Raw genomic sequence first — 18440 nt, forward strand, 5'->3', positions numbered from 1 at the left:
AAGTTTTATGCAGAGATTAATATAACACTAGGAACAACCAGAGATACTACAAATACCATGACAGACAAAAGAATTTAATGAACAATGTCTCAACCTCTATAGCATATATTTGGTTTTTGTCTTTCTTCCATAAGAATACTAACACCTTCAGTAAAACTTTCAGTCTAATTTCTTTTTCCAGTCATTCTTATTATACATACACCTACCTATGAAACCAGAAGATGGGGGATTTGGTTGAATCTTCTCTTTAGTGTTCTCTTGGATTATGTCCCAGAGTTGCCAAATAAATTTAGGATGAAGAATATAAAAGGGTTGACTTGGGTTCTTCCTACGATGCTGAATATAAGGAGTGAAGAGATTGTAATCTGGCTTCTTATACCACTGTGGGGGAAAAAAGATAAAGGTTCAGAACCCTGCAACACAGCCTCATAAAGAACAGTGCAGTGAACATCTGGTAATTCCTGGGTAAATTTAAGAAGGTAGATTGAAGAGAAAAATAAAAGGGCCCTTAGTAGAGCCTTTTGTAGCCTGATAAATGCTCCAGGGGGGGAAAGTCCACGAGATATTGGATAAAGGGTAGGAGGAAAGTGGAAAAGGGGGAAAGAGTATCACCAAACTCATTTTTTCACCCCCTCTTATTCTTTGCTTCATAATTTGAACAAAGGAGCATATGGACTATATAGCTTCCAATTTTCTGGCATCCTCTCTGGGATAGTAACATCAATTAAATTTGACTATTCTGGAATGTACTTATACTCCCCATAGAAAAGAGGAAAAACAGCATCATGAATCCTTTGTTCATGAACATCAAAAAAGTTGAGATAGTCTAGAAAAAACATACATCCCTGTTGGGACTAATAGCTATTTGTCACCCTTCCCTCATCCTTTGGTTGCATACAGCCGTGGTATCACCTAACTTGATATCACACATATGGCTCATTTGTATTTTCAGGAGGTGATCGGTGGATTCTTTCAACCTCTACTTTGCCTTCTGGTTCTAGAACAACAGGGCAATTTTCCTTGAGAATTTCTTGGACGACGATTTCTAGGTTCTTTCCCTGATCATGGCTTTCAGGTAGTCCAATAATCTTTAAATTATCTCTCCTGGATCTATTTGCCAGGTCAGTGGTTTTTCCCATGAGATATTTCACATTGCCTTCTATTCTTTCTTTTGTTTGGATCTGTTTAACAGCATCTTGATTTCTCTTAAAGTCACTGGCTTCCCTTCACTCCATTCTAAATCTGAGGGAATGATTCTCCTCCGTGAGCTTTTGAGATTCTTTTTCCATATGGAAAAGTAAGGCATTCTTCTCCTCATTGCCTTTTTGAGCCTCTTTTGCCAATTGAGTCAGTCTGTTTTTTTAAGGTGCTATTTTCCTCAGTCAGGCTGTTGACTCTCATTTCATAATTTTCTTGCATTGTTCTCATTTCTCTTCCCAATTTTTCCTCCACTTCTCTTATCTGCTTCTTAAGGTCCTCTGTGGCCTGTAACCAGCTCATATTTTCCTTTTAAGCTTTTGGTGCAGGAGTTCTGACTTCACTGTCTTCCTCCTGTTCCATGCTTTGCTCCTTTTTGTCCCCAAAATAGAAGTCTAATGTTAGAATCTTCTGTCTGCTTTGTTTCCTTTGGTCATGTCACCCCTCAGTCACTTGACCTCTGGGCTTTTTGCCACAGTAGGACTCTGTTACCAGACAGGGGAGCTTTAATCCCAAACAGTGGGGTTTTCTCAGCTGCCAGAGGTATGAGTTGGGTGACCTCTCTGAAGCCTCCACAGGCTCTGGCAAGCTGGTCACACACCCCAGGACCTCCACCCTAGACTGCAATCCAGATCCAAGCAGGTTAAAGCAAGAGCAATTACCCCTCAGACTGGTCGCTTGGTCCCCCTACAGTTTGCAGGCCAAGAGCTGAAGCTGCCACTTGGTGCCAGGTGTCTCAGTGGCTTCTCACCCTAGGGGTAGAAGCCTACGCACCCGACTACTGGTCCCAAAGTCCACACTGCACTGACCTCTCACTTTGTCCTTAGCATATTTGTGTTTATAAATCTGGAAACGGCCACAGCTGCTGCTGATCTGGAGTCCCTCTGGCTGGCAGCTGGTCAGACCCACCTCCGGTCTGAAGCCTCGGTGTGGGGCTGGGCTCGGCTCCCAGAGTGCTGCACTGGCCTATTCCTGCCTGCCTGCCGGGCTGCCCTCAGCAGGAGGTTAGCTTCTCTGTGTCATTTTGTGGGCTCTGTAGCTCCAAAGTTTGTTCAGAGTCCCCTTTTTACATGGATTGGGGAGGGTGGAAGCTGGAGCCCCGCGGAGGTCCTTCTTCTACTCCATCTCATTTGTATTTTCATAGCTAGCATATCACTACTACTGTTATGATTTATATTCATAATAATGTAATTTGCAAAGCACACATACCACTATATAGTGCATATATCATAGAGCTGGGCTTTGTGGTTATTACCTTATTTACTGTTATGTCCATTAGAATCCTATATTCAGCTAGGTGGCACAGTGAATAAGCACCAGCCCGGGTCTCAAATACTTGCCACTTACTAGCTGTGTGACCTTGGGCAAGACACTTAACCCCAATTGCCTTGCCTTTCCCCTCCAAAAAAAAAAAAACCCAAAACATACAAAGAAAAAAAAGAATGTAATTTCCTTGAGTGCAGGAGCTGTCTCACTTTCATTTTAGTATCCCTAGTGCTTAGTACAATACCTTAAGCAGTTAATAAAGGCTTGCTTATTGACTGATTCTTTAGATCCTTTAAGTCTAAGATTTAAGGGATAATAGAAAACATTAATGAGAGGTCTGATAGATAAAATGTTTTTCAGTTTAAAGTTTACTTAATACATATCATTTGATTGTCAGCTTAATGACACAGGTAGTATAAGCACTGTGCCTACTTAAAAGCTAAGAAAACTGAGGCTGAGACGTTTTAATGAGTTGCCCAGAGTCAACCATTAAGTTGCAGAGTTACAACATGTCAGATCTTCTAACACCAAATCCAGACCTTTTTATCATTCTATCAAATAACATAAAAATGTCTGAGATAGGGCTCAAATGAGGTACATTACAGACAATTATGAATGGTACGTTAAGATAATAATGAAATTTGAGTGATAGAAGAATTTGCACTCCTTTGCTGATTATTTCCATTGTTAATAGGCCCTTTAAATGGGTCAGACAGATGTAGGTCAGTAAAATGTAAACCCTTAAAAATGAGAAAATCTTAGTTAAATTAACCCAAGTCCCAGGATATTTAGGACTCCTCAGAAGAACATCCTGGCATTTTATAGTTGAGGGGAAGAGGGAAAAGGAGAAGATGAACATTTTACTAATAGGCTAATAATTACTATGTATATTGTATCAGTGTAGTTACATGATCAGTACAATTCAGCTCCTCAAGCTAAAAAGGTTCATGCTTCCCACTATTAATTAGCCAGGGGCTATACTCATCTCAGTGAATGAAAAGAAATTTGATTCAACATTGTCAGACTGCTGGCTAGGCAAAGAGAAAAAAATAGGCTAGTCTTACCATGTGAAGATTCGCTGAGTAAGGAGCAGGGTCCCAAGCCACTAAAATGACATCCTTATATAATGAACTGTCAATGAAGTGATGGGTTGGGTTGGTCAGAATCTAGAAATACAAAATACAATAAAAAAACCCCTGCATGAGCAACATATTGGATATTCATTTCTTCAAATGAAAATGGATGAATACCTTATGAGGTTTAATCCATGTAAATAAAAATGCTATGAAACCACCTTGATTTTTCTTCCTTGCAGGTTCTTTCTAATGGACCAAGTCAATTTTGATTAGGAAACTGAATTTCCATACTCCAATCTTCTCTGCCATTTCTTTACTGACATTCGCCAGTCCTATATGAGGTCTACCCCCCCTGCAACTTCTCAGAAAACAAGAATTCCCATAAATTCAGAAATTCAAAACTGGAAGAAGCCTTAGAGTTCAGCCACATTGTCGAACTTCCTCATTCTATAAATTAAGAATCAGAAACACAGAGACATCAAGTGCTTTGCCTGAAATTGACACCCTGGCAGCTAGAATTAGAAAGCCTTCTGACTTTAAATTTTGCATTCATCCCGTTGCTGCCTCTCCTGCACTACTTAGTAGTGCTTGGCTGAAATTACTTGGGAACCTCACTTAGCTAGGTCGTGGAGGCTATTCTAGAGTGATGTTACAAAGCCTCTATTGCCTGACGTACACTGAAATCCTCTCAATCACACACACACACACACACACACACACACACACACACACACCTAGGAAAAACTTTGTTATCAATTAGTGGGAGGAAGGATTTTTTTTTTGAAACATGCAAAATTGATTATTTTTATTTTTCACTGAATATTCAGTTTTTATTTTAAGAGCTTCAAAAAATAAATTATTCTCATTCAAAATTTATAGATCATAAGGTGCCATCCTACAGATGTCATGAGATGAATTACAAACAGAACATATATTAATCTTCATATGGATTGAATTATTAATATACATATAAACTTAAAACTACCCCAAATGCCAGGTACCTTTGTGGTTTTTCACTAAACACTCATAAAACAGCAAATAATTTAAAGGCCTAGTAATGGAATAAAATCATTATACAAAACAGGTGTGTATAAATTTTTTAGTTTACACAGTAGGCAACGTGAATTTTTTTTCTTGTTCAAATAAAAACAACATGCAAGATATTGTATTTACCCACTTCCATTGAAATCATAGGATTCTAGAGCCAGAATGAACCTCTGAGACTGTCGAATCTAACACTTTTATTTTACAAAAGACAATGGAGAGCATTTGATTTGTTAAGGTCACATAGAGAGTAAGCATCATAGGCAGGATTTGAACCATGGTAATCAAAATGCTATATATACTACAGTGCTTCACAGTAATGAAAAGTTGAGGGTTATGCCCACAAGAACCTCATAGTTTTACAATGTTAGTGCTATGATCCAACTCATTTTAGCTTCTTTATCATCCTGCATTTTCCTCCCCCATCTTCTGTCTTCATGCTTTCATTTAGCTCGACATGCAGTGCTTTTCCCCACCCTGTCCCCATATCTATTACTACCTTTCCTTCTGGAATGTTTGTTCTGGTCTTCTATGTACCCATCTGTCTTCTCCTAAGTCAGTTCATAGAGGCTGCTAACCTGGTGTACTAAAAGATCTCTGAATGGTAAATCAGGAGGCATAACTCCCACTCTTACTACTAGCTAGCTATGTGACATCAGACAAGGCACCTACTTCCTCTAGCCCTCATTTTTCCTAGAAAATGAAGGCTATTGTTCAAAATGCCTTCCCACTCTAACAATGTGGAATTCATGCTTCTACTTCATTTTTTTCTGGCTCTTTTTTCTCATTTACTGACTCCCAATTCATTTTACTTATGGAATACTGAGATTATAAACATTAGCAAACATGGATTGTACCTATATAATCCAACAAACATCTATATGTACAGATCATTGGTCTTACCTGTGAATTAATGATGCGCATGGTTGTTTTATTTCCAACATCTTTTTCATAACCATGTGTAGGAGCAGAGTTAAACCTCAAAACTGCATCATGAGAATCTAAGGGCACATAAGTAACAAGTGTGCTTTTTTTTATCTCTTTGTAGATTAACAGAATCTTTGGGAAATTTTTAACAGTCAATTTTCCTGACATGAAAAGATACCCCCCACCCGACTCCTTGGAAGAGATAACATTACATATATTTTCAGATTTTTTTTGACATATTGATTGGTTTTGCTCATTTTATTTCTCTTCTTCCTCATTTTCTTTTTCTTTAAAAATATCCTTTTTTATATGTGATGCCTATCTGGGAGAAGAAAGAAAAGATACAGGGAGAAATGTCAGTGATATAAAAGCAAGCAATAAACATTTAATTTTTTAAAATTATGTCAATTTTTCCAAACCTGAAGCTAAAGAGTTACTGATAATAAACCCATTTTTAATATAATTGTTATTAATAACATTGCTTGGAAGAATTTTTTTGATGAAAATTTCTTATTATAGGTGGAAAAATCAACATGGCAATACCTGCTCATTCAATTACATTTTCTGTGTAAAACTTTCCATGATTTTCACATGCTCTAGATGTTATATTGTTATATTTTCATATTCTCTTAAATTAATTATCATCATACTCCTTAATTTTGAGATATCAAAGTGACTTTGTGGTATGGATCTTCTTTGCCTTCCACCCTCCAAATCAACAGAACTTTGCATAACTAAAAGACCTGGGAAGTATAGTTGATTTAAGAAGGATCCAAGGGTAGAAGCATGAATTGATACTTTTAGGTTCTTTATTATTCATTCAAACAGTAAGGAAACCAAAAGACAGATCATGGATTTGTAGCTAGGAGAGATCTTGGTGATAATTTTGTCTAAATCCCTCCTTTTTACAGATGAGAAAACTGAGAATCAGAGGAACCCAATGAGCAGCCCAAGGTTAAGAGACAGAGCTGGGAATAAGCTCAGATAATCTTACTCTAAACACTATGTTCTTTCCTCTGTATCATACTTCCTCCCCCTGAAAAGTTAAAAAACAGCTAGTCACATTTGATTCTGGTGCAAACCTATATTCTTAAAAATTCCTGAATTCCTAAAAACTTGTGTTTATGTAAGTTATAACTATCGGAAATGAAAATTGATACAACTTAAAATATTAATTCATTTAAGATAACAGACCCATTGCATGTTAGCATATTTTAATAAATTACATATTTTAATAGAAATGTTTTCTAAAATAGAAAAAAATAGCGAGAAGAGTAGCATTGTTTTACATATTTTTGCAAATCCCTTTAATGTCTGGCTTAAAGGCAGGTGGATTCTCATATTTGCTTCTTTATTCAATCTGTTGCAATATGTTGTTTTGGTTGGAGTATATAAAGAAAACTTGGCTTCATATGCAGTTGGAAAATAGAAGAATATTTTAATAGAAAAATAAAATCTTAAGATTATTCTAAAAATAATTTTGACGTTGTGGGTCACATAAAAGGAATACATAGGGGTCCATGGACCACACTCTGATAAACCACTGTTACAATGTTCTAGAGTGAGCTGAACTCTTATTTTTTTTCCTCTTGGTCCATCCCTATAATATTATAAATGTATATAACTTTTGTGTAAGTACAGATCAGCAATTCTTCTGTAACTTAGAATCTTTACAGACTTGTGTAGAGTTGAGAGACTAAGTTATTTCCCTAATGTCATAAACATATTGTCATAGATGGGACCTGGGCCAAATTTTGCCATCTCCCAGGCTGTCCCTCTGCCACGACGTCAATGCCTCTTCTTCATTGAGAAATTAAACTTTTCATTCAACCTTTCCATAATTTAGTGTTTTTGACATTGCAATTGAAACTCACACTAAGCCTGATTTCAGTATAACCCTGAAATTGACAATTGTGCCAAAAGAAAATGAAAAGGATATTCCAACATCATTTTTCATTAAAAGGCTAATTTACAACTTCTTGTCTAACTTCAGGAAGATGAAAAGGTCCGCCACTATGATTTTATGCTCAACGTACTTTAATATCAAGCAATTAGATACTCTGGTTCAACAGGCCTGATCTGTAATACAATGTATGGCTCCTTTCACTTTATTTCAATGACTCACATTTCTTAATTTTCCCATTAATTGGGGGATATGAGATATTAAAAAATAACTCTCATTTATTAAAGCCCTGAACATGTGTAAGACAGTGCTCAGTGCTGATCTGCCTAAAAATATGCTTCTATATAGAAATAGGATCAGAGGAGGGAACCTGGAAACAATTTAATCCAATGTCCTCATTTTACAGATAAGGAAACTGAGGTCCAGAGATGAGAAGCATATTAGCTAATGGTTCCAATTTGAAGTTAGAACAGTTTTGCCTCTTTTACTATGCCAAACTGCTTCACAATCCCCTATAGATGTGGACAAGCAGAAATGTAGAGATTGGAGTAAAGAGGGTTTGGAATCTTTTAATCAGAGGGCTTATTTTTCCTTTTACAAAGTAATCTATCACACTGAAACATGCCTCTCATCTCCCAATAAAGAGGTGGTGGATATAAGCATAGAATGAGTCATATATTTTCATAAATAATATGTTTATTCATTTTGGATGACTGCATTAATTTCTTATGAGGGAGGGTTCTACAGAAGGGGAAAGCAGGGATGAGACACATGGAAAGTGAAAGTGGTATTTAAAATAAAGCATCAAGAAAACACTTTTCTTAAGTAGCTTACAAATGGGAAGTGTTTCTGGATTCATATTAAGCTCAGAACTGCCAGACCAGACTTGAAATTTACAGGGAGAGTATCCAGATATGAATAGTAGGGAAATGAGAATACAGCATTTCATAATGAAAGGTCCATGGTTCCAGAATACCCTAACCAGATCCAACATATCTCAAATTTGATGAAATTTCGGGGCACAATATCAGAATTCCTCTCCTCTCCTCTCCTAGCTAGTACAGACTTGTAAATACAAATGGTACTGCCACCAGAGACCCTCTGACATTTAAACACTACCTACTGGAATCCTAACACACATCTACTCCAACATCCTGATCTCTGAAGTCACTGATGTCCCAGAAGTATGATGCAATAGAAAGAACACAGGCTTTTAGTTTAAATATCTGGGTTTAAATCTTGCCTCTGATACTATCTATGTAACTTTGGACAAGTTGCTTAACCTCTGGGCCTCAAAAAGCAGAGAAATTGGATTAAGCTGTCTCCCTCACTGCACTCAAGTCTTAGAGGGAATTCTTTTATGTGGCTGCTCCATTTGGTTTGAACTTCACAGAATACAATTCCCTTCCCAGGATAAACTGATCTCAGGAAATCTCACCATTGTGCCCGTAATTCAGCTCTGGATACCCAGCACCTTCCCTCAGCCATCCCTCCCCTCCTGATTGGAGGGCTGAAGAGCCCGGAGCACTGAACTCCTCCCAGATCTGTCCTTCACAGAGGACAGGACCCAGACTTTGCAGCTGACTATGCTTCATTTTCCATCCTAACTCTATTTGATTTGAATGTCATGGAACATGATGCCCCTGAATTGAGTACTCCCTGGTCTCAACCCCGTTCACATTCCCACTTTTTAGTTTTGTTTTGTGTGTCATCTTCCCCCATTAAATTGTAAGCTTCTTGAAAGCAGGGGACTCTTTCCTTTCCTTTCTTTCTTTTTCTCTTTCTCTCTTCTTCCTTCCTTCCTATTCTTCCTCCCTATCGCCCTTCCTCTTTCCTTCCCTTCTTCTTTCTTTCTCTTTTTCTCTCTTTCTTTCTTTCTTTTTCATATTCCCAGGGCTTAGCACAGTGCCCAGCACAGAGCAGATGCCTAATAAATGTTTGTTGTATTGCACTGCATTGAATTGCATGTTTTCCCATAGGATGGATAGCAATTAGAAGTACTGATTAGACTCTATAGTTCACTCTTGTTATGGATTAAAATGGATCGTGATGCTGGCCTAGGAAGCTACCCACCATGGAGGACATCTTTTCTCAATTCTTGTTCTTAATTTAAAAAACATGACTTGAGTTTTAACCAACTGATTTTGCAATAAATTTCTGGAACAACTTCTTCTAAGGAGATTATATGTATTTTTTCCAAAACCAAACAAATAAAACCCTAAGCTTTCTGACTTTCGGAGAAATTTTTGAGCATTTAGCTTTGTCTAAGAAAGAATAATATTTAAAATAAAAGCTTTAGTCGACCAACCAATCATTTAATCTAAATATAAATTGATAACCAGTTTTAATGATGGATTTCCCTACCAAATTGATTCAACTGACCAGTTATTTTGCTGCCACAGCGAGTCATGGAATCTTAACTATAATGAAACTTTAATTCCAGGTTGTCTCTAAGGTTCCTCTGCGCATGGACATTCTATGATTATTTGGTCGGGTCAATGTCACGTGGCCAGTCAGTGGTGGAGTCGGGATCACAACTTTACAGCTCCAGGCTCCTTGTCTTGAGATATGCTATGTGCTGCTTCCTCAGATCCAGCCTTAGCCTGAGATGCCCTGGGCTCTTAGACAGTGGGTGCACTGCAAATCATTTAGGGAATAAATGTAAATCATTGTACATCTTGTGAAGTATTTCCCTGTGGGAAGATGTCCCACAGCAGGCTTGCTATGCATTTCTGAGCTTTAAAATGTAGCATTCCTAAATGTACCTTTGTAGCTTAAGACACCTATAATCTTTCCTATATTCTGGTACATAGAAACTGCCTTTTGGCATTGACCTGAATCACTAAAAGTTTAATATGTAGTAGGTGGAGAGGTAGAAATAACAGGTCTCTTAGGTGTAGGTATTAATTTTTTAACTATTTATAGCTGTATGAGATTGGAGTCAGGTGAAGATGAAGAAAAAACTGATTATGGGGGTTATGGAAGAGGGATATCTGAAAGTATAACTTTGTGTTTTATGGTTACGTCAATTACTGAAATAAGGAAATAGCAAAACATTTCCGTATTTTTGCTAAGAAAACCCCAAATGGAGTCACAAAGAGTTGGACATGATTGAAACATCTGAACAACAACAATTACTGGAAACCTTCTATCCAATGAGAGTTTGAAGAAAGACACTATCTATTCCTATACAAAATGAGAGTAAACAATGAATATCAGCGGGGAGAAGAGAAGGATATAAAGTCTGTGTTTTGGAAGAGGTGGTATTTCATTCTTGGCACATGGTTATTTGATGACTGCCTGAACTGGTGGGACAAGTACACTGCACTTAGGGACCAAAATGCTTTTTAAAAAGCAGTAACTCCTTGAAATCCCTTTTAATCCCTAGGACTGCATTCACATTTTCCATCTTTCTTCATGTTCTAATTCTATGCATAAAAAAGAAAACCATGAAATAGTCAAAAGTGTGGCATCCTATCTTTTGGTGTGTTTGATGGCAAAAGGTGGTGGGCAAGAACACTGAATTTGTAATAGAATCAAAACAAGGACCTGTATTTGCTACTTTCCATCCTGTGACCATGGTGGAAAAATCACATTCACACACACACACACACACACACACACACACACACACACACACAAACCCTCTCTCAGTCTCAGTGTCCTTATCTGTAAAATGAGGGGTTTATACAAAGCATACTTTGATCCTTCCAGCTTTACACTCTGATCTTATGTAAGTAAATTCAATTCAACAAATATTTGTTAAATGACTAGTGTGCACTAAATATTGGGAGAGATAGGAAATTTTTCTAAGACATGAGTCCTGCCTTCATGGAACTTATACTCTAACATAGGGATAAAACAGAAACACAGTTAATGATGACATACTATATAACATTAATGCATTTGATAAGACATTTTTGGAGATGACAAATGTGAGATATTTTTGTTGGACTGCATATTTGTTTTGAGAGTTTTCTTGTTTTTTTGCATGGCAAGTGGGAGGGAGGAAAATGTTCTTCAGAATAAAACCAGAAATTTCAAAACTTTAAATTAAATTAGGAAAAAGGAAAGAAAAACATTGAGTACATTCAAGAGGTGAAAAGCAAAAAGTTCTATGTGGTCTGAGAGGAAGGTCATTGAAGGATCAAAGTGGTTTTATGCAGAAAGTGGTATTTAAGATGAGCTTTAAAGGATGGGTGCATAAAGGATTCAAAGTACGTGCCTGATAAGAAAACATGGAACTGTATTATCCAAAGGATGGCAAGACTTACCAGATCTGGTCAAAAGGTGATGAAATATTTAACTATAGAAGAGATCCTCTTGACCTTAACCTGCACTGAGAAAATCCTAGTTCCTTGAAGTAATAAAGTAGGGAATTCAGCATGTCATGAGGAGGATGAAAGGAATTAGAGGGAGAGGGAATAGGAGGAGTCAGGCTATAGAGGTTTAGATAAAAGTTAGAAAGAAACCTGACTAGACCAGCTAATAATTCATGCAAAATGAGATTTCATTTTTCTGCTATCTATTGTGTGAAACAATATCTGAGATTTCAAACTGAAAGAGACTTTGGAGGCCATTTAGCTCAACCCACTTTTTGTACAAATGAGAAAAACGGAGTTGAAACATTTAAGTGATTCCTTCAGGGTCACCCTAGCAGTTAAGAGATGGTGCCAGGCTTCAAAACCAGGTCTGCTAACTCCAAATTCGGTGCTTGTCCTGCTGCACCACACTCTTTCCTCTCCTTTCGGGCTGTAGGCTACTGGATGTACCACTAACCCATAACAGTAGTCATAACAAAAACTGTAATCATACTGATTTTTTTTTTACTAGAGCTGTGATTTCCTTAAGGTACAGAGCCCTACAGAGATTCCTCTATTGATTTATCCTCTCAAGTAGTATTTTATTTGTAAACCACTTTGGTTTTACAAAGGAATCTCAATCTATTAACCTTTAAAACTTCAGTCTTCCTGGAAGAGAAGGTGGAGCAGGTATAACTATTTCCAATTGACAGAGAAAAGATCAGAGATTCAGAGAGGTAAGGGATTTACCCAAGATGACCCAGTCAGCTGGAGGCAGATCCAGGACAGGCTTCCTCTTTCCTGATACATTGATTTTTTTCTACTTTCTCCCAATTCTCTTAGAAAAGGATGGTTGGCATGCCTTCATGCTCTGACATCAAACCATTCCCTAATTGGGAAAAGCCTCTTGTACCTGGTCCCACATATGCCAATTTGAATCTAGATTTTAAAAAAATAAAAGCTAATTTTTCCAACTCAAAACTTTAGAAGACTGAGCAAGAACTTGCTTCACTCCTTTACAATTCCTTTTTCCAGGACTGCTAGGTGAGGTGCTAAGGCTAACAAATGATTACTGTTTACATGTTGTAGAGGAAAATAACATCTTATGACACCAAAAAAGAATTTCCATGTTGCCAAAACAGTTCTGTTTGCTTTTAAAATAACATATTCTTCAAGTTGATGGTGTTTACAACAACTACACTTTTCTCCTTTCAAAAACAATTACAATGACTCAGTCTGGAAGGGGTAAAACTATCTTTCAGATTGTGTCCCTAGAGTAAAAAACACAAGAGGGAGCTAAAAGGCAACCAGCAGAAGTGTTTCATTTAGAAATGGGTTTCTGCCTTAGGAGACAGTGGGAATTTTAGCTTTGTTGTGTTGTTGTGTTTTGTTTTTTTTAGATTCCCCTGCATGGTCAGATTTGTGGTTTTTGTATATTAGAGGCTTCTCTATGGAGTGGATGGGTAGGTGCTCGTACCAGGTCTACCATCAATATAGTTTATGACCATGACCTTGAGGAACTTCTGTTTCAGAACTCCCCGGCCTCCATCCTTAGCTTTTGAAGAGAGAACATCAAACCTGATTCCCTTATACCTACCTACTTCCTGCAGGGAGGTTATAAAATTGATTTTGACTATATAGTCCAAGGGACTGAGTTCTTTGGAGGAAAGGACTACATAAACACCAAGTTTTACAGCTATTGTTAAATTCCATGAGCGTTTGTCTGGGGTAAGGAAGAGAGGGATTCCAGCATCTGATACTGCCAAACTGACGCTGACTAACAGAAACAAAAGCCTCCCTGTATCTATCAATCTAATGAAGCTGCTCATAAATATGCACATATATATTACATAGATATGTGAATGGGCACTGTGGAGGAGGGGACTGGTACAGAGAATTTTTAGAAAAATGTATTTGAAGGAAACTAGAGGAAATCAGAAAGTTTAAAAACATTCATACACATAACAGAATTTAAAAAGGCTGCAATTGAATTAATGACTAATCATGAAGAGTAGTAACAATATCAGGAGAAGCTAAGTGGAGTCGTGGATAGACAGTGCTGACTGAGCCTAAAGTCAAGAAGACTCATCTTCCTGAGTTCATCTCTGGCCTCAGACACTTACTAGCTGTGTGACCCTGCTCAAGTCACTTAAGCCTGCTTGCCTCAGTTTCCTCATCTGTAAAATGAGCTGGAGAAGGAAAAGGAAAATCCTTCCAGTATCTTTGCCAAGAAAACCCTAGCTGGGGTTAGAAAGAGTCAGACACAACCAAAACAAATGAACAACAAAAGTGACAGTAGCCCACTTGTACAGCACTTTAGAAGACACACATCATTTTCCTCACAAAAACTCCTCAAATGGAGAGTGTTGTATGATTATCCTCATTCTACAGAAGACTCAGAAGCAGAAAGTTAAATTGACTTGCCCAAAGCTGTGCGATTAATTACCAACAGAGCTAGGATTAAAACATATACAGCCTCTAAGGCCAATGTATCAAAGGAAGATAAAGAACATGTTTTTGCATGTCCAGGACCCACTCGATTTCTTCCCTTCCAAATTCTGATTAGAGACTAGACCGCAGAGGTGCAGTGTGATATAATGGAAATAAATGGAGTCCAAAGGGAGGGATTCGAGTCTTAGTTTTGTTATAATAATCTTTATGGGGTAAATGCTGCATCTGCGATTTCACTCATTGAGTAAACTCCTAAATATGGAGCATCTTCTTTGCAATTTAAAGTTTTAAGAAAGTTGCCTACACTTAGGCCCTACAGTACCAAGATGTTAGGGGGTTTGTGTAGGGACATACGGTCTAGATGTGTTGAAGGTGAGACATGGACCTAAGTTTTCCTAGCTCTGAAGTCAGTTCTTTCCAATTGTCCATGTTGCCTATCAACATTTATGCCTCAGGGTCAAAATTTCACCTGTCTGGTTCTTCAATGCCTTCTTTGTAAAATACAACTTTGGCTAGATGGCCTCACAGATCCCCTATGGCATACCACAGGATCTGATTTCCTGACTCAGAGTCAGACAGAAGACATAAAACTAAATCTGAAAAAAAAAATGCAATGAGTTTCAAATAAGAACAGTAATGAACACATTGGCTTTAGAGTATAACACCAAACTCTCCACTGTTTCATTATATTTAGTCCTCAAATAAGAGAAGGAATAATGAGGTTGATGTTGCCCCCACATACTTCCAAACCACTAGTTATTTTCTGAAAAACAAAACAGAACAAAAAAACCTGAGACCACCTTGACCTGATTTTAGCTAGAAGTATATTCCAGAACATGGGAGAAACCTATCACAATGAATAGGTAATTCTAGCTTAAGAATACAGGAATTCCATTCTTCAGACTTGAACTTCCAGTCAAATCAGAAATATGGGAAACAGGCATTTACTTCTTTCTTTATTTTATTCTGAAACATACAAATGAATGTATCATTTGGTTCAATTTCAATGTAACTTTCATCTATCTGTTTTCTAACTAATCTTCCTTATATTTAAATCTAGCCAAGTCTTCTCTGCTCAAAAATCTTCAATAACTCCCTATTGCTTATGAGTAATTTAAACTGATTTGCACCTGGCATCTCAAACTTTCTACAATCTGAAGCCATAGTTCCTTTTCAGCATTAGGTTACCTACACACACTCTATGTTCTAGCCAAACAAGATTACTCACCATACTTGGGACCCCCAACTTCTGCCTTACGACACACTCTCTTTCTACCTTTAGCATCCATGCTCATTCCTTGTACATTCCTTGTACCTGTAACATGACCTCCTTTCCTTTCATAAGTCACTGAATTCCTACCCATCCTTTAAAGTCTAAATCAAGTAATACCCCTTCCTTTATGCTTTCGTCCATCTCCCCACCTTCCTGTTTTCACTTCAATTATCACCTTTTTTAATCCCTCTAATACCCTCATTACATAATATTGTGAATCCTTATAATCTTTGTTAGCATCTTTTCTCCCTACTAGACTCTAAGCTCTAATAAGGCAGGATTTGTGTCTTATTTAAACTTGATATTTCTCACAGTGGCTAACATCTAGTGAATGCTTAATAAATGTTTTTTGAATGAAAGACACAAAATAGGTTAGATGGCAGGTACATAATCTAATTTTCAATCAGAAAGGAAAAATCTAGACAGAATGTATGTGAGAGTATTTGAGAATATGTCTGATAACATGCAATACAATTTATAAAAAGGATTATGTTGCAAAAATCATTCAAAAGTCAGTTGTTTGGAACTGTGAATTCATTTTTCCATGGAAACAATGCTCTAAATAATGACTGTTAAATTCCTGGCCCCAGCTAGCCCACAAAGGCTTACTTAACCCATGTTGTACCTATAATGAATGTACTTTATGTATCATTATTACCCTCCAGAGTCTTTGTGCATTTCTCTTCTCATCTGTTCCTCCTATGATTCAAATGTTTCATGGGTTAAACAAATTTTTGTGGGTTAGTCTGAGAATCTAACCACAATGCATAGCATTGTTTTTGAGGGAAAAATTAATCCTATGGTCAACAGTGTGAAGAAAGCTCTTTGAGACCAGGAAACAAATAGTTCCTTTCCATTTCTTTTCTTACTCCACCCTGAATCCATTTTCTTCAGGGTCTGGGGGTACCTTTTTATACTTCTTATGTAAGCTACATTCTTAATTCTGAGAATACCTTTATTTCTTCAGCCTGGTTCACTAGGCAGAGCACTGAAATCAGAGAACCTGTGTCCAGATCTCACTTCTGATACTTATTAGCTCTGTGCTCTGGGGAAAGTCATCGGACTTTGCCTGCTCATCTTTAAAACAGTTGATCTTAAAATGGTTGAGTTCAAAATCCTGCCTCTAAAACTTAACTGCTGTATAACCACGAATAAGTCCCTTAGCCTTTGTAAGCCTCAGTTTCCACATCTGTAAAACTAGAATAATAATAGAATCCATCTCACAAGGGACATGCACATGAGATAACAAGGGCAAATTACTTTGCAAATTATAAAATGCTATGTAAATGCTACTTTATAACATTTAGCTAAATAAAAATAATTAGTATGATTATGATGATGATGTCTCTGAGGTCCCTTCTAGCTCTAGATTTATGACCTCATAACCTCTACTGAATTTATATACTGAGACTCAGTGTCTCAATGAGGAAAAAGGACTTAATTAAAGAAATATCCAGGGATGGCTAGGTGGTGTAGTGAATAGAGAACTAGCCCTGGAGTCAGCAGGACCTGAGTCCAAATCCAGCCTCAGACACCTAACACTAAAAACTACCCGTGTGACCTTGGGCAAGTCACTTAACCCCAACTGCCCTACCTTCTCCCCCTCCAAAAAGCAAAAAAAAAAAAAGAAATATCAATGAACAGTATTATGGTCAGCAAGATCTAGATCTAAAGTTACCTCAAATATTAGTGTAATAATTATCCATTAATTGCTGGAAAAAAAGGGGGGACTGAAAAATTTTCTGAACTCACCTATTTCTTCCCCCAGGGAGGAGTTCAAGATTGCACCTGCAGACATGACTACTGCACAGCTACCCAAACCCTGAGGATACAGTTTGTTCAGGGGTGCTTGAGGGACATGCTTCTCCCAGCCAAGGTCTGAAAAGGGGGCCTCTTTTCCATCCAGTGTCCTCACAGTCACTCGGTCCCTGAGCTCACACAACAGCTGTTCCCTTGTCAGCTTAGAGTTCCTTTTTCCCCTAAATCTCACCCTATGTTTGTTGGTGGTGAGATAATCTTTCATTGCTTTTTGTAGGCGTGGATTTAACATTTTTGAAGACACATTTCCTTTCCAAAGGCGGTACAGAAAGGACTTAGACATGGTGGAATAGAGTCTGTCCCAGTGGGGCGACTCTTGGCTTCTCCTGTTCCTTGAGACAATTTTATTTCGATTGTGTCTGATGCCCCGTCGCTGGTCCTCTTCACTGAGTGGGACAACCTTCACCATTTGCTGACTGTGGCTGCGTGACATAGGTTGGCCCAAAGTAAAAAAATAGTCATCATCTACTTGATAGAAAAGGTCTGGGGGTATTTTTCTTAGATGAGAAGGAAAAAACTCTTCATTCTCCAAACCATCTTTCATTTCAGTCCATTTCTGAAGGCTACTGGGACCTAAGTTAAATGAATCAAAAAGGTCTCCATTGAGAAGCACCTCATTTCCATCAATGGTTTCAGAAAAGGATGGGTCGTGCATGGCACCCATGATTGATCTCTGTTTTCCTTGGATAGGCAGGATCCTTTTAGTTTCAACATAGGAGAAGGAACTTGGAACTGGTTCCACAGTGTTGCTGTCTGTGAAATAGATGAAGATCACTAAAAAAAGGAGACCCCAAGCAAATATCCCAAAGAGCATTAGTTGTTTCCATTGTTTCAAGTTCGGTTTCATGGCAGAGCCCGAATCAACACTTCTTGGTCCTGAAGTAGTGGCAGGCAACCTGCAGGACAACATTAATGGTTAGTACATGCACACACAACACTTTTCTACACAGATATAATAGGAAAATGGCACATTTTGATGGGCTGACTGAGGGTAAGCTCCATAAATCTATCTACCAGTTTTCTTTCCCAGTTTGCAATGCACAATTCTTACTGACTAGAAGTGGAAGGGTTAAGTACTTTTCCTCACTTGTTTAAGTACATTTCTTCACCTGTTTTTTTTTTTATTCACTCGATCAACAAGCACAAGCACTTACTTGGTGTTAACTATTATGTCTCAGACATCT

The 18440-nt window shown here is 37.7% G+C and overlaps 1 protein-coding gene across 5 annotated transcripts in view; it reads right to left on the reverse strand.

Moving 5' to 3' along the window:
* Positions 1 to 18440, reverse strand: part of ST6GAL2 (ST6 beta-galactoside alpha-2,6-sialyltransferase 2) — a 190933-nt gene that overhangs the window by 79253 nt on the left and 93240 nt on the right. For all 5 annotated transcript variants that reach the window (XM_069093995.1, XM_069093996.1, XM_069093993.1 and 2 more), the window contains exons 2-5: positions 17191 to 18152; positions 5487 to 5584; positions 3528 to 3629; positions 207 to 381 (exon numbers count right to left, since the gene is read on the reverse strand). In XM_069093995.1, the coding sequence (XP_068950096.1) occupies positions 207 to 381; positions 3528 to 3629; positions 5487 to 5584; positions 17191 to 18152 (1337 nt within the window). The remainder of the gene's footprint in view (positions 1 to 206; positions 382 to 3527; positions 3630 to 5486; positions 5585 to 17190; positions 18153 to 18440) is intronic.

The sequence above is a fragment of the Petaurus breviceps genome, unplaced genomic scaffold, assembly GCF_028583685.1.
Source record: "Petaurus breviceps papuanus isolate PSGF00001 unplaced genomic scaffold, PetGlider_PUasm1.0 214, whole genome shotgun sequence".
In the NCBI taxonomy this organism is placed as follows: Eukaryota; Metazoa; Chordata; class Mammalia; order Diprotodontia; family Petauridae; genus Petaurus; species Petaurus breviceps.